The sequence below is a fragment of the Giraffa tippelskirchi genome, chromosome 11 (genome assembly GCF_054371585.1).
Source record: "Giraffa tippelskirchi isolate mGirTip1 chromosome 11, T2T-mGirTip1v1.2.pri, whole genome shotgun sequence".
NCBI classification, from domain to species: Eukaryota; Metazoa; Chordata; class Mammalia; order Artiodactyla; family Giraffidae; genus Giraffa; species Giraffa tippelskirchi.
The window spans coordinates 34,454,734-34,480,511 of NC_137285.1; the positions used below are offsets into that span (position 1 = coordinate 34,454,734).

Sequence of the window (25,778 nt, forward strand, 5' to 3'; positions counted from 1 at the left end):
AAGCCTTCGTGGATCAGACCAGAGACCAGCATGTGGACTAAAAGCAGTCTAACACTCTCTGGGCCAAGGCTGTTCCCAAGCCAAAGAAAGCTGGGAAGGCAGAACTGCCACAGAAGAGAGTGGAGAGAGAAGTCACAAGAGCCTACAGCCCAGTTTTTGTGGAGGAGTCTTAAAATATATTCCCATTTCTCAAAGTCAAATTAGAATATCTAAGTGCTTTTAATTTGAATAGCACAGGTATTCATGAGAAGAATTTAATCATAGCTATCCCTCTTATGTTCTGGAGCTGAAGTTGAAGCTCCAATACTTGGGCCACCTGATGTGAAGAGCCAACTCATTGGAAAAGATCCTGACGCTAGGAAAGACTGAAGGCAGGAGGAGAAGGGGGCAACAGAGGATGAGATGGTTGGATGGCATCACTGACTCAATGGACATGAGTTTGAGCAAGCTCCAGGAGATGGTGAAGGACAGAGAAGCCTGGCATGCTGCAGTCCATGGGGGTCACAAGGAGTTGGACACCATTTAGTGACTGAACAACAAGCCCTCCAAGTCTTGATGTTCTCCAGAAAAATCATTCCCAGTTTCACAAAAAACTTCTTTATATACATAAAAAATTCCAGCAAGCTATTAATAATTAATGTTAATGTAAATAATACTGCCCTTGATCATGGCATTTTAAAATATTTCCTTTGCTGCCCTTTGAGACACATCTGAATGTGAATGCGTTTTTCAAGTAATTGTCTTGGAGAAGAAATATTCATCTGAATGTAAAACATGTAAGGTGATGACCTGACTGGTGATGGTCATGTGTTTTTTTGAGGGTGGCTGTGACTATTTTTATTTACTTTTGGTTACACTCAGTCTTTGCTGCTGCCCGCAGGCTTTCTCCACTTCTGCTGAGCGGGCTCGTCTTCGCTGTGGTATGCGGGCTTCACACTGCAGTGGTTTCTCTTGTTATGAAGCACGGCCCTAGGGGCATGGGTCTCAGAAGTTGTGGCACACAGGCTAAGTTGCTCTGTGGCATGAGGAATCTTCCCAGACCAGGGATTGAACCCATATCCCCTTCATTGGCAGGCGGATTCTTATCTGGCTGTGACTATTTTTGAAAAAATGTGAAGTCAGATGGCACTGAGCCTTGTTAATATGGAGAATGATTAGCTGAGTTCAGTAATGAGAAAGTAACAGAAGCATTTTTGTGTGTCTTATAAACTAACTATAAAAGTAACTTTTAGAGGTATTTCAAAAATATTGTGATCTGTGATAGAATGACTAGAATTAGTATATTCTAAAAGTCACCCCTTTGAAGGAAAACTCCCCACTTAGCAGTAACATCCGGAATTTCCTTAAGGTAAGTCATGTAATCACACTATGTGAAACAAAAATTCCTAACAAATATACCAGTTGTTATTGCTCAAGGAGTTCTTAATAGGCAGACTTTATTCTAAATATAATCAAGACATTTATATGAAGTTTGGTGTGTATATAGCTGAGTGAGACCTCTTGCCTCAATTTCTCTTTTTTCTACTATCCCTTTTGGGGAGCTACAGAAGATTATACCACAGGCAGAGGGAATTCATCTCCTTAGAAAATACAAAAGGTACAGGATTCTGGAGTCTCTAGGCATTTAGAAAGGATCATTTCCTGTAAAAGCACAGCAATGCAATTTTCAATGTGACAATAAACTCAGACGTTTCTCCACTTCTAAATCACTCAAAAGCTGTAAGGAGAACGGGAAACAGAAACACTAATTCCTTCATTAATGAGACTTAGAGGAACCCATTTTTTGGTTTTTTTTTAGAAAGGTTATGAAAAGGTCAAATGGGGATGTGGAGAGATGCCAAGAGCAGATATTCATGGCTGAGGACGTCCCTTGACCTCTGATACCAAGTCTTCACAAGCTTAGAATATAGAGCTAAAAGGAAAATGGTAAAGAAAAGTTGTATTTGCTAGAAGTATTTTGTCAGTGAGGTGGAGAGGGAGAGTCTGCCATGTGAACAATCCTTCAGTGTTATTCTTGACAAGGGAAAATAAAGAATAAATTGAACTCACATACACAACCCTGTGTGTCCATGTGTGCTAAGTCGCATCTGACTCTTTGCAACCACATGAACTGTAGCCCATCAGGCTCCTCTGTCCGCGAGATTCTCCAGACAAGAATACTGGAGTGGGTTGCCATGCTCTCCTCCAGGGGATTCTCCTGACCCAGGGATCCAACCGGCGTCTCTTATGTCTACCTGCATTGGCAGGTGAGTTCTTCACCACCAGCACCACCTGGGAAGCCCCACACAATCCTGTACCTAAAGGCAAATTCCTATTAGCCTGGGATGGGGCCCTGGAATTCTCTGACCCCACTCCAACTTCCTGAAAGCAGTTGGTCTGGGAGGAACTTATGTCATTCAAGACTGAATAATAGTCAGTAAGAAATCTACAGAACACCTGTACTAAGATAGTCCAAGAAAAAGGATAAAACAAATAGCAAATAAAGAACACGGATTAGAAAAGTGTGAAAGAAGAGACGAAAACACATAATGTCATTACTGATACATAATCTTTTAAAAATAGGAGCTGATCCTGTCTTGAACCAAGAGCACAAGGAAAATATGGTAAGTCAAAGGAGGAAATGATATTTAAGTTTGAAAATCTCAGGAGGAAGAGGAAGAAAACATTAAAATCATCACAGAAATAAAAGATATATTTGAAGCAGTGCATATGAAGATAGACAGGAATAAAAGACAGGATGAGAAAAGAGGAGCCAAAGGGAGAAATGGATAAAAAAAAATTCAAAAGGCATAGAGGAAAAAAGATGCCACAGACTTCTGATTGGTCTCTTTGAAGAGATCCCAAATAATGGAATGGAAAAAATATTTCAAAATATAATTCAAGGAAATTATTCAGAAATAAAAGGCATGTACCTGAATGTACAGACTGAAAAGACATACTCCATGCCAGAAAAAATGCATACAGATCCAATCTACAGAACGATCAAGTTGTTGGATTTAAAAGGTAAAGAAAATGTGGGCATTCATATCAAAATCTCAGGTCAAAGGAAGAAGCATATGAGAAAAACCATCAGGTTGGCTTCAAACTTTTCCCACACCAACATTCCAGTCTCAGAGCAGCAGAGCAACGTTGATAAATAACATCAAGAAAATAAAGTCATTATCGAAAAGCTTCACAGCTGGTCAATATGAATATACAGAACGTAGAAAATAGTTTAGGACATGAAATAACTCAGAGAACATAGTTCCCATGAGCTCTATTTGAAGAAACTGGTGGAAGACAAATTACCTGACAGAGAGATGAACAGAAAATTAAGGCAAAAAGACTAGTGGTGAGTACTGACTCTGTTTAACTAAAGGACTAAAACTAAAGCAAATGTGGATTATAATGCTACAAGGTAGTGAAAAGGATCAGAAAATATCCCCCCCCCCCAGGTATACCACTGGGACACAGAACCTTTTTGAGCAGAAGGCAATTAAGAAGCAGAAGGCACAGAAAGAGCTCTCTGCCTTCCTCCCATCTGCCCAAGAGCAGGACATCAATTTCCCTTCGTGAAGGTCTCCCCACCGGCCCCCGCCTCTGCCCCATATCAAGAGGAAGAGAACGAGCAGCATCACTAGAAACAGGAAGGTGGCTCAGAGATGGGTCTGCACAAACACAAACCTCACGACAGTAACCCTAATCTTCCATTAATCTCCCCACGTTTACCTTCCCACAATTTACCACCCCTGGGAGCACAAATCTCGCATTTTGTCACTTCTCCACAAATTCATTGCCCCTTTTAGGATGGCATGTAAGTCCCAAATTCTAACCACCCCCTTGAGTTATTCATCACTGAGTGCTCCCATGTGTTTGTACTCTGAATGCATAAATAAACTCTATTTTTTTTTTTCTCCTGTAAACCTGCCTTTTGTCAGCTTAATTCACAGGCCCCAGCTACTGAACCTAATGGGGAGAGGAAAGGTTTTATGCCCTACCCCTGCAATTCTAATATTTAACTAGCAAAAGCTGGGAGGAGGAGGGGGGAAATGGTGAAAGATAAATACACTGATTTTTTCATATCTTAGCTTGAAACTTGTAAATCAAGTAACAGATACAGGTATGTGCACAGCACCAAGACAAATAATATAATCCATTTCAGCAGAGACTGCCAATTCTCTTCCCTTGATTTTTAGCTCGGTACATGGAGACTAGGAGTTAAGACTCATTTCCCAGCTTCTACTGCAGATATGTTGTTTGTGTAACTTTACAGAAGCTCCATAGAGGAAGGAGGCATCTTTCTTCTCTATCATTGTCTGACTATATTTTGAAATGCATAAATAATAGCCAGATCTCTGGTGGCTTTCTTGGACCATGAGATCACATTCAAATGAAAGCCAATCATGACAGGGTAATATGACAGAAACAGCCTGGGTCTGTGACAGTGGTAGATACATAACAGACCTGGAAGGGCCCCCTCTGGAGTTCTTGAATGGAAGAGAGAAACACAATTCTATGTTCTTTTAGCTTATGCAGTGATTGGTATTTGGTGGTTTTGTGTGATACGCACCAGTTAACCCTAACTAATATAACACTCTGAGGAGTACTTTAAAATGATACTGGGTGCAGGAATGAAAATCTGAACAAATGGAAAGGTAAAAATATTCTTAAAAAGTAAGACACAACATTAGAGTCCATAATACTGTTCTATTTATCTGTGTCTCTTTTGATGTCTCGCATACAGGGTTATCTTTACTGATTGACTAAATACCATATATATGTGTTAGTACACTGTATTGGTGTTTTTCTTTCTGGCTTACTTCACTCTGTATAATAGGCTCCAGTTTCATCCACCTCATTAGAACTGATTCGAATGTATTCTTTTTAATGGCTGAGTAATATTCCATTGTGTATATGTACCACAGCTTCCTTATCCATTCATCTGCTGATGGGCATCTAGGCTGCTTCCATGTCCTGGCTATTGTAAACAGTGCTGCGATGAACATTGGGGTACACGTGTCTCTTTCAAGTCTGGTTTCCTCAGTGTGTTCTTCTTAAGTGAATACCATCCCAATAAAAATATCGACAGAATATTTTGCAAACTAGACAAGCTGACTCTAAAGTTTAAATAGAAAAATAAACAAGAAAGGATAATCAGGAAAATAATGCAAAATAAGAATCTTAAAGTAAGGACATATGTATGTGTTTCTCTATATTCTGTTTGATTCTGTTTTAAACTATAATAATTATAACAATGTGGTCCTATAGAATATTGAAACCTGAGAAATCTAAGTAGATAAGGGAATTTAGTAAATGATTAAAGTGATATTTCTAATCAATAGAAAAATATAGATTATTCAACACACCCAGCTGTGTGATCATCTGGAAAAAAAATATATCGGGGTCCCCCCCCACATATTGCATAAAAATGTATTCTATACAGGTTAAATGTTATCATTTAAAAACTGAAACATGAGCATACCAAGGAAAATACAGGTAAAAATGTTAAATATCCCTCTATGGGAGAGGACCATTTGAAACAGGACACAAAAATCTGAAGCTGTAAAAATTTTGTAAAGTTGACCACACACAATTTTCAAAAGCTGGGGGAAAAAAAAACACATATGTACTAAAAAGACACACACAAAAAAACTGGGGAGGTTACTTACTACAGTATTGCTTGTAATAGCTTGTAATGGCTACATTATATTCCATTAAATGGATGTATTTATCAGTCTTCTATTGATAGAATTAGAGCAAATGCTGGCAATATGATAGAAATAGAGCAAACGTTTCTATCAATAGAAGGCTGATAAATTAAATACATCCATATAACGGAATATATTGTAACCATTACAAAGGGCTTCCCTCGTAGCTCAGTCGGTAAAATCTGCCTGCAATGCAGGAGACTCGGGTTAAATTCCTGGGTGAGGAAGATCCCCTGGAGAAGGAAATGGCAACCCATTCCAGTATTCTTGCCTGGAGAATCCCACAGACAGAGGAACCTGGCAGGCCGGAGACAACTTAGCGACTAATCCACACCATATAACTAAGGAAGGCTTTGACAATCACTGTGCTAAGCAATTCTGTAGAATATGCTGCTTCCAAGAAAATCTTATAAAGAGGACAATAACCATTAACTGATATTATCATTCATTATAAATTCTCTGATCCTCATGCTTGTGATCTTGTACTCAGCAGCAATCTAAAGCTTTGTTAGTCAAAATGTCAACCAGATGAGAAGGACTATACCCTCTTCTGAGTTAGAAAATAGTGCTGAAATGTCACATTCAATATCACAGTGCAACAGATACTTTATTAAGTAGTACTGATGCAACAGTGTAGCCTAAGATTCCATTTGAAAAACAGATTATGTGCAGAAATGTACCAGGATTTTGCACTGTGAGAACATTATTTTCCTAATATGCCAAATCTCCCACTGCTTTCTCCAACTCAAGGTAAATGAAAGTGACCTTTGGAAAATTGTGGCAACACTTTGCTTTCAATATCACAAAGGAACTCTTCTTCTAAAGAAAAGAAAGAAGAACTTGGACTCTGATTTCTAAAGTGCTCTCCAAATAATACACCATTTTCTCCGTTCCGTTTTGATCTCATAGTACATAGGAAGTGTACATAATTCTACTCACTATTCACACACACACACACACACAGTAACACATGCAAGCACACAGACAGATACCAGCACAGAGACATGTGTGGAACTACATTCAGATAAAGATAAATGTCTGTGAATGCTTACCTGATAACGTGTTGGCTGATTGAGAATGCTGTTAAAACTGTGTGATTCAAAAACTCTTGAGTTAGACTGAGTGAAGAGGTTTAACTAGGAAAAAATACAATTAACCTAGTAAATTAGAATACATTTATTTGGAAACCATAAATACAATCTACTTTATTCTCCTTGATAACATTTCTGGAGTCAACATTTCCGAGGGACGTTTTGTAGAAGCTGAGTTTTACAAGTGACTTGATGTATTTCCAAAGGCAAAAATTAATGTGAGTAACGTGCTCACATTTATCAAAATGTTGGCAGAATGTACTGTAATAAAACTATTGAAAAAAAATATATTTTTTAAAAGTTTCTTTTAAAAAAATTTTTTTTTAAGTTGGCTCCTGTTAAACAATTGTTCCCGGGGTCTTTGTATACTTCGTCAAATACCTTCCGGGATTTGGGAAGAAGTTACACAAACCAGCTCCATCTGCTTGAGTCTGGTTTCTCTCCGACACTTGAACAGAAACCCACTACGTGTTCAGCTGGTATCATTTGGCATTTTGTAATCCAAAAACAGGACCAAAACAACATGTCTTGCTAAGTGTCTTGGTCTTAGACTGTGTCAGGTTCACCACTTTGAACAGAATTGGACTCAACTATTTGGTTTTCCTTTCTTTTTCTTTTTAACTTTTGAGTGGCTAGGAACAGAAAGCAAGAGGAGAAGCTCCTTACTGTCTACCCTTCACGTACATTTTATTTGCAGATATGCTACTATCCGTAAGGTGTGATTCAAAGGCAGGTCCCTTTATCCAAAAATATGTACTCACTCCACCACCTGCCTTTCCAACATCATAACTCAGCAAGAGGCGGGATACTAGGCGGGTAGGAAATGGCACCGATAGGCAATGGTCCTCTTGATTTTGTCCTCTTTACAATAATGGCAGGAAAAAACTTCGGGGAACAAAGTTAATTCTCCTATTTTGCCGCTAGAGGTCAGTCACTGTTGACTAGTAGGGCTTCCCTGGTGTTAATTCTCCTATTTTGCCACTAGAGGTCAATCTCTGACTGTTGACTAGGGTTAGCTGTAAAAGATTGATTTCTGAGTCTCTTCCCTGTCTTCTAAAAAAGAAAAACAGAAACATATAATTTCTCCAATTGTTTTTTAAACTAAACTCAGGACACAGAGATTATCTATGACGATTAATAAGATTAAAGAGATAAAAGCAGCTCCATGCACAACTTAAGAAATAAAATCAAAATGGCAGTTTTTAACCTGCTATGGGGAGACGGGGAGGCTAAGCAGCATGGCTCCTGAGAAATCTGTGCTCAACCTTCCTTCTGTCTCCAGCAACTGCCCTGAGGAAAGCTATTCTTCCTGCCAGGGGTACCAGGCAGGCAGGAGAGGACACCCTAAACAAAGAATATAATCTGCTCCCCTCACATCCCTGCAAGCAAGCTGCTTTAAAGCAAACAAACAAACAGGGGCCTAGGTGGCCACATGCCATCTGAATGTGCTCTCTTCAGCCTCTTCGTGTTTCTCCCCTTCTGCACTATGACAATATTAGGAATGAAGTCAGTGAAGTCAGTGAGATCAGATGCCTACAGAAAGAAAACTTGAAGGTGTGACATGCTAGAGCTGAGTTCCCATGCTCGAACAACTTCCTTTTCAAATAATAAAGCCTCAGAGAATAACAGTCAAATCCCCAGAGTAACAAAGTCCGTCTCAGCAGTAGCAGGAGTCACCCAGGATGGCAATTAGAGCCCAACTCCTTTAAGAGACCAGCTAAGCTGCAGATGAAGGCACGGCCTGTGGGGAGGAAGAGGGGCAGAAACCCAGCCAGAGCCTCAGACTCTGAGCAGGAGGTAGCCAGGTCCAGCAGAAACAGCTAGACTCTGATGCTGGAAAACACGAACTGCACAACTGCCCCACACTGGCGAGCCCCTGTGACCTTGCATGAGTGAGTTATTGTAATGACTTCAGTTGTCTTATCTATAAAATGGGAGTAATAATAATACCTACCTTACGGCGTTGCATGAGGTTCAAATGTACGGCAAAGCACTTTGTAAACTGTGAATGAGGAAGGGCACTGATATTTGTTGAGGCTGGAATTCTGTACATCTCATAGCACCCTCACAGTAATGCTATGAAGTTTTCTCTCTTTCAGATGAGACCATTACGGTTCAGAGTGATGAAATGAGTTGTCCATGTTCCATTCTAATAAGCCAGCATTCAAACCCAGGTCTAATGCCAAGGCTCTCTTCCTTACATTATGCTGCTTTTCACTGTATATAATGAGGTATTATTTGAAGTCACAGCCAATCACTGTCATGCAACTTAATATTCTTAAGAGCCCATATTCAGGTCAAACAAAGGTTTAAAAGGCTACCTTCTTAAAGAGTAAGATGCAGGGTATTACAAATATCAGAAATGCACATTGCTTTTAAAAAGTAAGAAATTATATTGTGCTAATCCCATCTTCACCCTCAGCATCAACTGAGAAAAAATAGGCACTTTATGGAGGTAACACTGCTATCTTGTGGGCTCCCAGGCTAATACAGCTACAGACCATTTTCACAACTTTCAGGCAAAATTGTCCTTTACCCCATACATTTGCTTTTATCTGTTTCACAACCTATTATTTGGGGTTCTGCCCATATCCTTCTGTCTCCTATGCCAATTCTATCTCGGAAAATAAAGTTCACGATACTAAAGTACTAGCGTGAAACTCATCTTTGTTAAAATTAAAGTATGACTCAACCAGGCCAACTCAAATACAAGCCATTCTTGATTATTATAAACGGGAGTTTTAATGGTTAATATTTGGGGGTATTCTTAAGCCTGTATCAATTTTATGATATTAAAGGAAAAAAAGATTATTTAGCTCAAATAATGGATTTCTACAAATAAGAAGAATATGTTGCTGGTGAACTATATATACAACCAACAGAAAAATTTAAGATTAGAAATATGTAACTTAGAATAACAATTGAGAAGCATGGAAAACACACAGAAACAAAGTATTTTCTGACAGTAACTTTTAACAAGTTAAAGAAGTTTTTTGTTTGTTTTTATTTTGGTAGTTTACATGAAGTTCTGACTGAAAACAAAGCATAGACTAAGTGACCTCTTGAAACATCATGAATATTTTAAGTATTAGTCTATGAAGGACTATGGAATGGACAGTTACTTTCAACATCTTCTAAGTTCACACACTGAACAAACATCAAAAGACAAGGAGAAAGACAAAGCATTTATCCTCAGGTCTCAGCAAGCTTTTGATACCTACCCTGGACTTTGAGTTACCAATTCCCATTTCTATATCCTTCTGTAGTCTTCTCCTTCTGCATTTGGAAAAGTTAATGATCCGCATGATGAAATAAACAAATGACTTTGGACTAGGAACTAGACTGAAGGGTGGAGGTAATGTTTTTCCATCATCAAAGTACGATAACCAAAGTTTCGAGCGAGCAAACTTCCATTCTACATCACTGTCATCCTGTGTCACAAAAATAGAAAAAATATGACAACTGATTTTAAAAACTAAAGATTCTAGTAATTTATTTCTGTAGGGTCTTACAAGGAAGCTACATTATGCTTTGAAATAGAAAAAATAGTATATGTACATTTATCTGCATATAATCTCTATTGGGCTATATAGTATTCCAAGATTGCTCTCATGATACTCATTTTTAAAAAATTTTTCTCTTTCATATTCCTGTCTGTACCCACTGAAATTTAACCAGAATTTCCTGTCCCCCATCCAAAAAATAAGAATAAAACAAAGCAAAAAGCACAAGAAAAATTCAGAGTCAAGGAAGGATGAAAAGATTAATTTTTTCTCCCCGTCAACAATATTTCCCCACTTTCCTTCCTCATCCACGCTCATCCAAGCCAGACTGTAGATATAGCATACTACACTCCAACAGCAAAGGGGAAAAATGGCAGTATTCCAATGAATTGCACTTTGGAGGTTATGTGTCTTCAAAGGTCACATAAGGCCCTCAGTGGCCTATTCCTGTCTTACAGCGCCGTTCATTCTCAGAGCTGGTGGGCATAGCCATTCTAACTGGTAGACAGATGGAGAGAAGAAATGAAGGGCTGGTCCATGGGTGGAAGAAGTTGGCTCAGTCATTTCATCCTGCCCAGTCTACCATTACCACACTGAAGCAGGTGTTCAGAGCACCACAGTTTACATCTCTGGAGGATCTAACTTCTTCTTTGAGAACACTAACTTACATATTTCTGAAACACAGAGACTCAGGGAACTTAATAAACAGCCAAGTACTAAACAGATACAGTACACTAAACTGGAGGAGGTAAGAAAACATACACAGTGATGAAGAAAGGTACCAAATCAAGCTCAATCCAAAGCAAAAAGAGGTTTCTAGAATACTAAAAAGTCTGACTGGATAAAGAACATCATTAACGTTTGAGAGACGTCTAGTAAGTCCTCTACCAGGATCTTTCAGATGGTTCTGAGAGAAGGCAGCGTAATGTAAGTTCACGGGAACTCTGCTGCGCTCCGAGAAGACACGGGAAGGTGCATTACCAGCTACCCAGATGGAAAGCACAGAGAAAGGTCCTGCTCAGCATTTAGCCTCTTTGTAGACACAGGCAGTATGTCCACCAGAGGACACAAAAGCAGACGTGGTGTGCTAGCAGAATGAAACGGTAAGGACAGACACTGCGGTAGAAAGCAGGCTTACCTCAATCTCTTGATATGAGCTATTAATCATAGCAATGAGCATGTTGAGTAAAACAACGACCATAGTTACATTATATATTCCATATAGAACATATCCTATATTCTCTATGAATTTGTGATCATACTTGAGTACAACAGAAGTGACTTCAGACAATCCAAATATTGACCAAAACAAAGTCTTGAAACTTTCTTCTACACTGTTGAAAGAATAAGGTACACAGTAAATAAATGAACAGTTTTCAGTGTGAAAAAGTCAAAAGTAAAAACAAGTTATGGCCTGAATATTGCACAGATATAAAACGCTATTGTAAAATATCATCATAATACCCCAAGTATAATTATTCTGGGCTTCCCTGGTGGCTCAGTGGTCAAGAATCCGCCTGCCAATGCAGAAGACACGAGTTTGATCCCTGGGTCAGGAAGATCCTCTGGAGGCAGAAATGGCAACCCACTCCGGTATTCTTGCCTGGAAAATCCCATAGACAGAGGAACTTGGTGGGCTACAGTCCATGGAGTCACAAACAAGTCGAAGATGACTTAGTGACTGAACAACAACACAATTATTTTATTACGATACTTAATAGAAATTTTTCTCTCAGCTTTTTAGAAACTGGTGATTAAATGGTGCTGATGCCTAGTTTTTCCAGGAGTTATCATCAAGTGAAAATTTTCTGAGCTTGGCAGGTGAAAACTGAAGTAATGCCCTGATACCCATTCCTTTCTCCTAAAAGGATGGAAGTTTGGGGTTTGATTTTGCAGGCGGTTTAGAATTTTAAATCAGGTTTTCTGGAACAGAACAAAATAGGGATTAAAATTATATATCTACTTCAAAAAATTATGTACAAACTTACTCCTTGCAGCATGGCAATAGGGAAGAATGAAAACTACCAAAATATCCATCAATAGGAAAGTGGATAAATAATTCTGGTACATCTACAAACAGCTATGCAGCCAATGGGGAAAAAAACAGATCTAGCTTCATGTGTTTATATAAAATGATATCCAAGATATATTATTAGTGAAAAAATGAGATGCAGCAAGTCTGAAATAGTTCACCATTTAAATAAAAAGAGGGGTGTACAAATACTTATATTCTTGTTTATGTAAAAAATACCTCTGAAAGCATTCGAAAGAAACCATTGCCTCTGGACCTAAAGTGAAAGTGTTAGTTGCTGAGTCGTGTCCGATTGTTTGCAACCCCACGGACTGTAGCCCACCAGGCTCCTCTGTCCATGGATTTCTCTAGGCAAGAATATGGGAAAGGGTTGCCATTTCCTTCTCCAGTGGATCTTCCTGACCCAGGGATCAAACCTTGGTCTCCCACATTGCAGGCCGATTCTTTACCATCTGAGCCACCAGTGACCTCTCTGGACCTGAGGAGAACTGAGACACTGGGATCCAAGGCTGCGGAAGGGAACGGGCTGTAGATGCTGCTCTACACAGACATTTTGCCACAAGAATATATCATCCACCGAAAAACTATACTTCAGTAGAAGTGAAGAGACGGCAACCAAATTAAGAGTTCTGACTCTTTTCTCTTAATTTATATAATCTACTTCCTGATTCTTCCAACACAGCAATTAGCAAGTAAGCCCTCACAGACTAATTACCTGCTTGGATCTCTTAAATGAACCTTGCCTGAATTTGGCTGGTTTTGTCATACAACCAAGCAGTAATCACTGATCTGTGAACTATAAGAATCATCCTTAAACAATTATACATGTAGAATTCCATTAAAAAGAAGAGTTCAAAGGTAAGTCCCCCTTTTTTTTCGAAGAAATATGTATGGAAGTAGTACTTTTAAAATTTGTTAGAGTCTAAACAACAATTTTATAGTTTTGTGGGTTTTAATGCTAGCTTATTGATTCATTCATTCGACAAACATTGACGGAGCACCTGGTATGTTTTAATAATTGTATTAGACCCTGAAGGCAGAGGGTTGAGTAGAAAGTTTCCTATTCTTGTAGAGTTACTCTCAATTATGAAACATTTGATGGTGAAAACTAAGAAAAAGTATAGTCTCTTTCCCTGCCATGAATTTAACAGCATCACAAAATGCCCCCACCCCTTCCTCTTGGTCCTTTGCAAACCTTCTTGCCTCTGACGCTGGGAATTCTCAAGAACCCATACATGTGGGGAGAGGAGGAGAGTGAGAAAGGAGAGGGGAAGAGTGAAAAGGGAGAGGAGGAGAGTGCAAAGGAGAGGACACAGGCAGCTCCTGGCTCCTACTGTGGGCAAGAGACTTCATATAAATTATCTTCCATGTCCTCCCAACAGCCTGATTCAAACCTTGTTGTGCTTACTTTAAAAACAAGGAAACTAACACTGAAAAATGTGAAGATAATCAATCAAAAGACCACAGCGAGAAAAGTGCAGACGTTGCATTTACATCCAGGTCTGCCTGATTTCCAGCCCGTGTTCTTTCCACTCCACCATGCTGCCAGGTCTTCACACAGAGCATGAAGCCAGTGTATAGTGTATAGAATGAGTCCTCACAGAGGTCCAAGGGGTGCCACTTACGCAGGACTTCTCTGGCCCTTTCCCCTCTGGGTTCAAACAGAACTTGTTTTTCATTACAATAAAGTGAGTTTCAGTTCTCTTTCACCCCTATTATCCGCTCTATAATAACTACTTGGAAAAATTAATTTCAAAACAATTTAGACGCCTGAAAGGGCTTGCTACTCTCTTTCAGTTTATGGAGAACTCACTGAAGGTCTAGCTTGTTTCCAGCTGTGGCACTCCAGGGGACGGAGGGTACACAGGCAGGCAGGGGAGATTTCTGGTCTCCTCCCCTGGAAGGACCACAGTAGAGACAGACAGCCTGCCTTCCTGACCACTGAACAGCGACAGGCGAGACAGGGTCTGGCAACGTGGACGTCTCCATGCTGAGGGAACTTAAAGGGACAAGACTAAGAGAATTGAGTCCGGGATGACTTCATGGGAAAGGTGAGCCTGCAGTGCAGACGCCAGCAGGACCAAAGGCAGGAGGTGGTGCTACTGTACAATGGACTGCACAACATCAGCTGTAATTTCTTCTTCTTCCTCAACTCCCTGCACTGATTAATGATACAGGAAAATACAAGCCAATGCTCCTTTCTTTTTGAAATAACGGTAATGGGTACAAAATGATGAAACTAAATTTAATGTCATAAATAATGTAAGAAATATCTAGTATTAAACATTTGCTACCCAATTCTCTTAAAATAGCTAGTTTCATCTAGGATTTTACCAAATTTTGATCCATTCTGTGATCAAACATTCTCTAAACTCAATGAAATGGAATCTCACACAAGTACTGTTTCTGGTTTTTGTGTTTGTTTTTTTTGGTTTTCTCCATCACTTTACTTTTTTTTCTTTTTTTGAGGTAGAGTTGATGTACAATATTACATAAGTTTCAGGTGTACAGCACAGTGATTCATAACTTTTAAAGGATATGTTCCATTTATAGTTATGATGGAATATTGGCTGTGTTCTCTGTGTTGTTTAGTACATCCTTAAGCCTATCTTACTCCCAGGAGTTAGGACTTCCTACTCCCTCACCCCGACATTGCCCCCCAACCAGTAGCCACTAGTTTGTTTTCTACATCTCTGAGTGACCTTTTTTTTGTTGTTGTTATATTCACTAGTTTACTCTATTTTTTAGATTCCACATATAAGTGATATCATACAGTTTGTCTTTCTCTGTCTGACTTATTTTACTTAGTGACTCCAACTCCACCCATATTGTTACAAATGACAAAGTTTCATTCTTTCTTATGCCTGAGTAGTATTTTATTTTACACACACACACACACACACACACACACACACACACACACACCATAGCTTCTCTATCCATTCAACTGTGGGAGACTTAGGTTGCTTCTATATCTTGGAAATTGTAAATAATGATTCTATGAACATTGGAGTGAATGTATCTTTCTGAATTAGTGTTCTTGTTTTCTTTCAGATATATACCCAGGAGTGGCACTGCTGAGTCACATGGTAATTCCACTTTTTTAAAGAAACCTCTATATTGTTTTCCACAGTGGCTACACCAATTTACATTCTTACCAATAGTGCACGAGGGTTCCCTTTATTCTATATACTGGCCAGCATTTGCTATTTGAGGCACTATTTTTAATAGATTTTTCCTGCTCTTAAGGGCATCTTTATTACAATTATTGAAAACATTTTTTTTCACTTCATCTAAACTTGTTAGCATTTCTGTTAATCATACTCTTTTTAGTAAAATGTTTTACTTACGTGGTAAAAGCAGCATTGACTTTAGCCCCAAGGTAGTAAGAATACAGTATGAACATGCCAATCATAAAGGCAAGAAACACCATAATAAAGAGGACCATGAACTTGAATATGTCCTTCACAGTCCTTCCCAGAGAGATCTGCAAGGGGCCAAAGCTCTCGTTCGCCGGGAGGATGTAGGCGATTCGAGAAAAGCTGAGCACAACAGCTATGGCATAGAGGCCTTCCGATATGATCTGAGGGTCAGAAGGGAGCCATTTATCTCTGGCTACAAGAAGAGAAAGAGAGATTAAAAATGGAACTTTCTATTCATGGCTAACTACACCAAACACCTTAAATAGGATCTGACTTGTAGGTAGATGGTTATTATCTCAGTTGAAACTACTCTACATTTAATTAACTGTCCAGACACTATTTTTCATATTAAACTAGAAACACATGAATTCTACATTCATGTGGTTTCTTTTAATGGAGGAAACACTATTAGAAAGATACAAAACAGACTTCATACTGAGCAGAAATAGAATGAGGTACAAAAGATGAAAAAAAAGAGCTGAAAATGCTTCATTAAGTTCAGACTGTGTCCACGATGACAAAACAACTGATTTGATTGGTCTGTCCCCTCAGTTACCAGGTTTATCAACCAGCCATTTTATCATGCTATAGGCTCCGTTGGCACACGTTCTTTTCCATATTTCATGGGGAAACTAGTTCATCTAACAGCTTATGCAAGTAAAATGTCATATTACAAAAAGTGAGAATGTCACTGAATCACAATAGTGCTGTCAGCATGATGTCTGAGCAACAGAGCTGGTCCCTGAAAAGTATAAAATGCTACTGAAGTGCAAAAATCTTGGAGACAGATTCTAAATGAGGACCCTCAACACTCCTTTCAAGGTCACTTCAGTAAGTTCACAGCAGACAACTGGATACTCATTTCTCTGGAAGATCACCTAAACATTGTGTGGTTAATTCTGTGCAAACTGGGTCACTCCCAGAAGGATGGTGCATTGCATACGTTTCAGACAACAACAAAAATGGATATTTACTGGATGTTTAATACATAGCAGACACTATGCTTTCAATGATCTTATGGATTTGAGGTAGTCACTCTCTTCTTAAAGATGCAGAAATTAAGATACAGGTTAAAAACTTGATCAAAATCATAATAAGGAGTTAAGCCTAATTCACAAGTTTCCCTTCACAGTCATAAATACACATGAGTAAATTTCAATAAAGAGGTACTGAAATAGTCATGATATATGTTACACACAAATACAATCCAAGCTAATTCCTTAATTATAAATGGTATTCATTTATTCATTTGATCTGGCCTCACTGGTGTATAAAAACTTTTGCTTGGTGACAATAAGAGATGATGTGTTTAAATTTCACAATCCGTAAAACATTAATATCTTCATTTTATTTACTTATATATTTAAAAACTTTTAATTTTATACTGGAGTATAGCCAATCAACAGTGTTGTGATAGTTTCAGGAGGACAGCAAAGGGACGCAGTCATACTTCTACATGCATCCTTTCTCCCCCAAACTCCCCTCCCCTCTAGGCTGCCACATAATATTGAACAGAGTTCCCTGTGCTATACAGTATGTCCTTGCTGGTCATGCATACACCTCCATTTTAAAGCAGGCACCCAATCTTCTTCAACAATGTTAACATGCTGCTGGTATGCATCACGATGTACTTATAAAGAGTCATTCCTCACAGTCAGAATGCATGTAAACTCTGTGCCTGCATTTCCTTATCTGTAAAATGAGGCTTATATAATAACTGCTAAAGTATTTTCCAGGTTTAAGATTTTGCAGCTATCTGAAAATTAGCTCATCGTGGCTCCCCAGTTAGGCCTTAAGGGAAGGGAGGCTAATACTGCTTCACATCGGTGTGCAGCGGGCAGGGGTGGCATCCGTGTCTGTGCACACCAAAGGTCCCTGGGTATCTCCCTGCTCTCATGGCCTAGAGAAGACTGGCAGGAACTCCACCCCATGGGGTACTGAGAAGCACAACATCCTCCCCAGCATTTCTGCTGGTTCTGCGAAGCTTACATGCTCATCGTCACTTTAGCTCCTATTTCCTGCCTCTGGTGAATTTTTGCTCACTTCTGTTACAGCAGCTTTTAGCACTTTTTTATTATTTTATTTCCTCTAACCCAAGCTCTCAGGGACTCATCTTTCACATTAAGCAGTTTATCAAGCTATTTTTTCCCCCTCATTACGACAATTTCATGTCCTAAGAATATTTAAGAGTAACTATGTTCTTTGGCTTAAAGGTGATTTTCTCCCACCTTGAAATACCTCCTTTTTTCTAGATGTGAAAACTGAGGCACAGAGAAGTAAATTAATTTGAACAAGGTCACACAGCAAGGGAGGTTCAGTGTCTTGATATGAATCCAGTTTTATACAGCTCTAAAGTTCAGGCTGTCTCCACTCTCTCTATACTTTCAACATGCATTTCATATTAAACATACCCTTCAGGGGCATTTCCTTCCAAAATGTGGTTCCAATTCCTTCTCCTGAGACATAAGAGGACTCTGCGCCTGATAACTTACCATAAGTGAAATACTGTATCTCTGGTGGTAGTGTAACTTCACTGAGGTCACTCTCTTGAACATAGCTGTCCACATACTGTTGTGCTTTTGTTGCCTGAAGGAAAGCCAGGAATCTGGCCGTGAAAGCAGCGATGAAGATGGAGAGCATGCCAAAGTCTAGGACATTCCACAACTGCAAAACGTACTCCCTGGGTCCTTCCAGCCAGAGCTCCTTGCACTCAGACCACATCATTCCTGTCACAAGACACACATGTTACAGACAAGAGGTTATATCTTGGATTGAGAAGCTATGATTTCATCCACCATCAGTCCCCACATATAAAATGCCCTGTGTGTAAAGCATGCCACTAGGTACCATAAAGCACTGACCTGCTTATAGCCCATAGAAGTGCTGGGCAGAGTTACATGAAAGAAGCTTTGACTAAAGGAATGATTCACTCTGCCAAGTTAGATTTTGGTGAAATATAGTTCTAAATGTGGCACCAGAAATGGTGCTGCTCTTATGGGGGTAGAGAAGGAGGGAGGGAGGGAAATAAGGAAGGCTCTTTACATCAAATGATTCTGCCCCATGAAACACATAGAGGAAAGGAGAAAATTCATCTTTATAAACTGACAATGGTTAATTATCAAATAATGCTGGTTACTGGAGAAATAAGCCCTTAATTGAGAAACCTACTATACACTTTTAACAAGAACAGTTTTCCAATCATCTGGGAACACTTCCCTCATTCCCCTACCCTCTCGTCTCATCTCAGCTTCATGCTGAAAAGGTGAGGAATTATGGAAAATTGAGCAGGAGACCCTAGGGCATTATGAAGAAACTGAATGCAGAAAATGTTCTGGGGAAGAGGACAAAATATTTCAATTTAACAAATGTTTACAGGTGGCACCAGTGGTAAAGAACCTGCCTACCAATGCAGGAGGCGTAAGAGATGAGGGTTTGATCCCTGGGTCAGGAAGATCCCCTGGAGAAAGGTATGGCAACCCATTCCAGTATTCTTGCCTGGAGAATCCCACGGACAGAGGAGCCTGGGGGGCTACAGTCCATAGGGTCGCACAGAGTCGGACACATTTGAAGCAACTTAGCACACATGCATGCCTGACTACATAAGGGGAAAACACTGTAGCGTTTTTATTTATTTATTTGTTTGTTTGTTTGTTTTTATATAAATTTATTTATTTTAGTTGGGGGCTAATTACTTTACAATATTGCAATAGTTTTTGCCATACATTGACATGAATCAGCCATGGGTTTACATGTGTTCCCCTTCCTGGACCCCCCACCCACCTCCCTCCCCATCCCATCCCTCTGGGTCATCCCATTGCCCCGTAGTGGCTCAAAATAAAATTCATAAAACAATTACTTGACCCATGTTAAGACCATAGGAGTTAATGAGAGGAGAAGCAATCCATTAATTCAGGAATTGAGATGATACCAAAAAACATGCTGGGTGAAATAATACATAAAATTGACTTTGGATTAGTGATCAATCAATAATATGGTTTCAATCTCCATATTTTTATCATATTGCTTAAAATGTTTACTTTAACATAGCTCTGTTCAAAATGGGCTATTGTGGGACTTCTCTGGAGGTACAGTGGTTAAGATTCTGTTCTTCCAATGCTGGGGGCATGGCTTCAATCTCTGGTCGGGGAAGTAAGATCCCATATGCCTCACAGCTCAGCCAACAAAAAAAAAGAAAAAAAAAATCCCCAAATGGGCTATTGTGAGGTGAAGTAACAAACATTCCTAAAAGGGAAACTCTCCTTAAAAAAACTCTGAAACTAAAGCAATTAATGTTCTTTAATCATCAGTTAATGGCCACTAGGTTATTGCAGAACTATTTCAATTAAATGCCTGATCATCACAGTGAGTCACATTTTAAAAATTGCATTTTATTGAATAATTGAAGTTGGATTTCTGAAACATGATATTAATATTAATGCATTTATAATTAAGCCCATGTTACTCATAAAATTTGTATTTAGTGGTAAGGGATATCTGTCAGCATCATCAAGCTGCCAAATTATTCCATTACTTGCTATTCTGTTTATCTTAAAATGGTGATGTTGTCACCATATAACATATCATAGAATTTTAAATAGAAAATGGCAATCATGATACAGATGCTATTTTTGGTAGAAATTAGAATACTCAAAATAAAAGGCTTACCAAGAACCCAGACCATAATGAGCATTTCAGTCCAAGTGAACTGTGTGGTTTTCACCCTGAAGATCTGTTTGGGATAGTCGATAACAGTGATGTTTGGCAATGTGGTGATTCCTTCAAATCTGTCTGAGGCATTGAAAACAAGCAGGCCCAGGAAGATGATGAAAGAAGCAGCGTGTGCTACAAACTTCATAAAAGGACTTCGCAGAATTTTCCCCAGCTGTAATGAGGCAAAAAACAAAACAATCCAAAACCTTTAACTTTAGAAAATCTGGCTTCCACTTATGAAAACTACTATATACATAAGATTAAAAAAAGTGAAGTGAGAACACACTCAAAATTCTGCTTTTGTTCTGAAGAGCTACACATTGTGAAAATTACTCCTTTTAGGGGATGTTTCCTTTAAGAATAATTTAAGAAGTCTTCAAACTTCATTGTTTCTAAACATCCAATTTGTCTTAGGATGTACTTCATTCACAGATGCACTTCTGGAAATTACAAGGCATATACTTGTTATTCTTATTTTTATGTGAAAGACTATGCAGTGTCAAGGTTTTTAGAATCTAGGAAAAGAAACTCCAAATTTGTAATGTGTATTTTTTTATAACTGAAATGTTATGATGACTTTATAGACTCATTCATTTACAATTGAAATGTTATGATGTGTTTGTAGCACATTACAAACCCTTTGAAGATGAAAAAATACCTACTACCACGAAAGTAAATTTTTGTTCTCACTTCTAAATATTCCAAAATCAATTTGTACTCTGTACAATATAAAAAGGCAAAAAATATTATAACCAACATAAATACGTTATCTGTTACTATCCAATAAAACAGAGAGATACCCAGTAATTAAAACCTCTAAGTAAGTTAACTTAATTAAAAGTCATCCCTGGTTTTGTAAAATCATATAACCAGTAAAAAAGCATTTTTAAAGCTCAGTTTATAATGATTTTAAGGTAACTCTTTTAAAATCCCCTGTGATATAATGTCCTTAAGAGCTCTGTGTTCTAGTGGAAGTGAAAAACAATTCCTCTGTTCCAAGGGTTTCTGCAGTCTAAGAATTAGGTACATTTGGTAGATTCATCAAATAAGTTCTCTATTCTCAGACCCTACTTTCCAATTCAGTGTGTGACCTTAAAAAGCACCAAGGTTCACATTTAAAAGACTGTAACTTCAAACAAATGTTTTTGTATATCCAGAACCTTAATTTGATGTCAACAAATAACCAAAGAATGTCAAGCATTTCTGGGGTTGGACACGAATGCACACAGACAAATATCACATTTTCCATATTAGACATAGAAAAATAAACCACACATTTACATATCACTGCGCTGTTCCACAGCTGCAGAGAGGGCATGTCCAAGTAGTTTATCCATAGCACAAAGTGATTTGCAGGGAGCTGCCAAGTCTCTTTCTTCTAAAGGCTGATCTTTGAAAATGTTAAGTAACATGAAAAAAAAAAAAAAAAGCAGTCTGCCTATCTTAAAAATGGGATACATGTGGAGAAGTCTTACTATACCATCCTTTCACCACAGGGTAAGTGGTGTATGGCAGGTATAAATGTAGGCTCCAGGAACAACTCAATTCCCTTCTTTCCCTTCCCTGTTGGGCAGAGTCCACCACATCCTCAGCTGCACTAAGAGAAGAAAGAATGGACTTCAAGATGCCTACTTCAAACCCAATACGTTTTAACTGAGTGAGCTGCCTTAAGAGACACATACATATAAACCCGACCTTTCCAATTCATTTCCCCCAGAAAGGGGAAGTTATTTGAGTGGGATACAACTTTTGCTTTAAATGCACGCTCTCTCTTTATCTATAAAGTTTTCAGTCTTTCATGTTTTTGTATTATCAGAATCATGATTCAAAACAAAGGAACTTAGCTGAATCATCAAAACTGATCAAAATGACAACCTTTCTGCCTTAAACTACATGGGCAGCTCAACGATGAAGTGAGATGGATGAATATTCTCACATATATGGGCCTGAAGCAGGGCTCCGTGGGGGGAGACAGAGAGATGATGGATTTCCAGGGTCACTTTTGAGTGGCCTTGATTCATTTGGCCCGAAACTGCCTCCATTTAAACAAAACCAGATTTGGGAATATAAAAACAGGATTAAAGGATCGCAGAACTGCTGCCTCTCCCTGGCACTGCCCTTCATTAACCGAACACAGATTCTGTTAGCGTGATTCCTATTCCTGTCCACATCTTATTTAAGGGATCTCTTAGGCACAATTAAATGGACTGTATACTGACTGGCCAAGTTGAGAGGGGGATAAAGGTTGTGAACAAAAATGATTCAAAGAAAACTAAGAAGATAAAGAATCTAAAAAAATCCAAAAGCCCTCAGACCCCAACTCTACATTTTTTTGAATCTCCTAGAGGAACAAAGGGCTTGGGGAACCTGGTATGTGCTCTCTTGAAGACTTTGGATGATACCACTGTTCACAACCATGTTTCACACACTCAGTCTCAGATCTTTTTCACAGGTTCAACCAAGCAGCCCTTTCAGTTTTGAAGTTAACTGTCTCTTGGAACCACCGCAGAAGGGCTCTTCCTCTTCCATAGGCCAGCCCGGTGGACTATTTATTAAGCCGGCAATAGGACACGATTACTCCTTCACGGAATCAGCTTTTCCTCCTCCCTATCATCTTGGGGGGAGATTTTATCTTAAAAACCTAGTATTATATGCCTGTGAATAGGACCTATCCCACCAGGACCAAATCCCTTTTCATCCCTTACTAGAACTAATCCAGTCATTAAAAAGCAGAACTGATGCTCTTGAGTCAATTAACATTCAGCTGCGAAACTGATAAGCGCCTTAAGCAGGAAGCATTTTCCTTTTTCATCCTCAAAGGACACGGTACCCCAGGCACAGAGGGAACCCGGGGGGGGGGGGGGGGGGGGCAGTACCCTGCTGCAAGGTGCGATCCAGTAGCCGACGGCAAGAAACGGGAGGCCCAAGGCCACGACCAGCACCACCAGACACTTGATAGCTACCGTCTGTTCCCGCAGGCCTGAGAGGTTCTCGTACCAGATTGTCAAGAGCTGCTGCTGGCAGTTGGGGTGAGCCACGAACTGTTGGTCCGGACGGGGAGAGAGGGAGAGAGAGAGGTAGGTTACCACGCCATTGTCGACAGTCCAGCTACTCTAAAGCAGGTGCATCCTAGAGATATTAATGTGTATCTTTCCAGAATATAAGCATTGGAAGGTTCTGGCAATACTCTTTACCCTCCCTCTATTTTTCAAACTTGCTTCACAACTATTACACGAATTAAAGTGGAAACACAAATGATACTGTTCTTCCTCATAATTCTTTCTGATCGAAACTCTCCATATTCACAGACTTCCCTCTGGGATATAGGTGACATGTGCTTTTTGTGGAAACGTGTCCCATCTTTCTGTCTGCCAGCTTACTTGTATTCAGTTCAAAATGGAAAAGAAAATAGTTATTTGGTTTATTGGACCCTATGGCTAAACAAGAAATGTGTTTTTGTTTTGTGCGTGCACATGTGCATGCTCAATCCTGTCTGACTCTTTGCGACCCCATGGAGTGTAGCCTGCCAGGCTCCTCTGTCCATGTGATTTTCCAGGCAAGAATACTGAAGTGGGTTGCCATTTCCTCCTCCAGGGGTTCTTCCCACCCAGAGATGGAACTTTTGCCCCCTGCATCTCCTGCATGGGAGGCACGTCCTTTACCACTGTGCTGCCTGGGAAGCCGGATTTATTGTTTCATGAGCAACTCCTAAAATGCTACATCTATGAACAATGTATACATGATATGTCCTATGTGTATGTATGTTCTACCATAGCAAATAAGCAAAAGATCTGCAAAAACTCAACGAATTTCCAAGTATTATGCTTAATCCACATTAGCTGTGCTTCCAGGAACTGGCATCAAATATCACTTCTTCCTATTTTAGTAATCTCTACTCTTTCTGTGGCTTCCTCTATCAGAGGTCAAAAAAACCCACATAGTCATTTATCTCCATCAGTTCTTTTATAACTACAGCTTTAATCAGGAAAAAAAAAAGTGAGCAAATTAAAGCCCTGCTATTTTATTATTTTATTTTATTATTTTATTTTTGCCATCTGATTTTGCTAAGTCATCTGTCTGCATCTATTTAGAAGGACTGGGATTTCATTAAGGCCTTGCCTTTATTCGGGGAGCAAAATGTATCTGTAAAAAGGTCCCTATGTCAAAAGGTGCCCATTTGTAGTAGCTGGATATACCTTTCTTTGAAAGGCCAGGTGCACTTTGCCCAAGCTTGGGAATTATTCAGGGTCACTCACAATTCAACTATGAGTATCAATATATTTTTAAAAAAGAGTGCTTAGCAAAACAAAAATCAAGGAATCACTATCTTCTATATAAATGCAATAAACAAAAAGTATCTGTTAGGAAGTACTCGTGAAATGTGAAATGTTTTTACAAATTCTGAGATGCAAAGAAAGCAGCTGCAGTTCCTCCTAGGCATAGCATTCAACTCTAATCAAGTTCCAGGTAATGATCTAAATGCTTTTTAGTAACTCTAGGCAATTCTTCTAGTTACTTGGATATTTGTCAATAGCATACCTACAAGGAAATAAACAGGTCTTCACTTAGTGGTGTATAGTTTCCAATCAACTGTTCTAATTTTAAAACAAGAAGAGAAAAAAAAATAAAACCTCTTCCCCTAGGGTGGGCTGTAAAGATGCAATTTTCCCCAAATCCCCACTCTTTCTCCCAGTGTGCACCCGCCCTCTGGGAGATCCACTGACTCTGCTATGACAGCTGCCAACACTGTGCAAAGGCAAACTTGACAATCCATCGACAGAGGTGGTGAGGATGAATTTACAAATATCAGGTTTGACATACTTAACTGAATTTTTTCCCCAATAACACAAACTACTAGGATTGGGGCAATTGAAAGTATTAAGAATAAGGTGCAACTTTTTTTACTGCTTGATGAGTTCAATGCAAAGGGGCAAACTTTATCTTGTAAGTTCCTTGCAATTCAGTTATAGAAATCCCAAGTCCAGAGGCTCACAGGTCATTGCCAGCTTCTAAGTATATATTAGGTCTTCTTCCCAAATTCAAGATTCTGTCACTCTTCCAAGTGACAGAAGCACAGCTAATGTGGATTAAGCATAATACTTGAAAACAGTATTTCAAGACCAATGCACACATTATCTAAACTCATGATGAAATATAATCAAAGTTGAAGGCTTCCTGGGGGTCTGTGTAACAATTTCCTAGGATTCTTGCTGAGAATTTCTCCAAATTTCCACTTCTGCTCTGTACTCTATCGGATCCTTATGTTCCTGCTTCACCCCTCCTTCTGTGTTAAAAATCCTCATCTCCTCCATGGTTCTTAAATGCCTGTCTCA

The 25,778-nt window shown here is 39.1% G+C and overlaps 1 protein-coding gene across 9 annotated transcripts in view; it reads right to left on the reverse strand.

The window, feature by feature from the left end:
- Positions 1–25,778, reverse strand: part of TRPC3 (transient receptor potential cation channel subfamily C member 3) — a 71,420-nt gene that overhangs the window by 10,213 nt on the left and 35,429 nt on the right. For 2 of the 9 annotated variants that reach the window (XM_081544848.1, XM_081544852.1), the window contains exons 4-11: positions 23,322–23,486; positions 20,401–20,617; positions 18,228–18,461; positions 15,664–15,928; positions 11,420–11,615; positions 10,000–10,209; positions 8,733–8,780; positions 6,740–6,823 (exon numbers count right to left, since the gene is read on the reverse strand). In XM_081544848.1, the coding sequence (XP_081400974.1) occupies positions 6,740–6,823; positions 8,733–8,780; positions 10,000–10,209; positions 11,420–11,615; positions 15,664–15,928; positions 18,228–18,461; positions 20,401–20,617; positions 23,322–23,486 (1,419 nt within the window). Of the gene's footprint in view, positions 1–6,739; positions 6,824–8,732; positions 8,781–9,733; positions 10,210–11,419; positions 11,616–15,663; positions 15,929–18,227; positions 18,462–20,400; positions 20,618–23,321; positions 23,487–25,778 lie in introns of those variants that run through there. The other 7 variants (XM_081544849.1, XM_081544853.1, XM_081544851.1 and 4 more) reach the window with 4 other exon arrangements.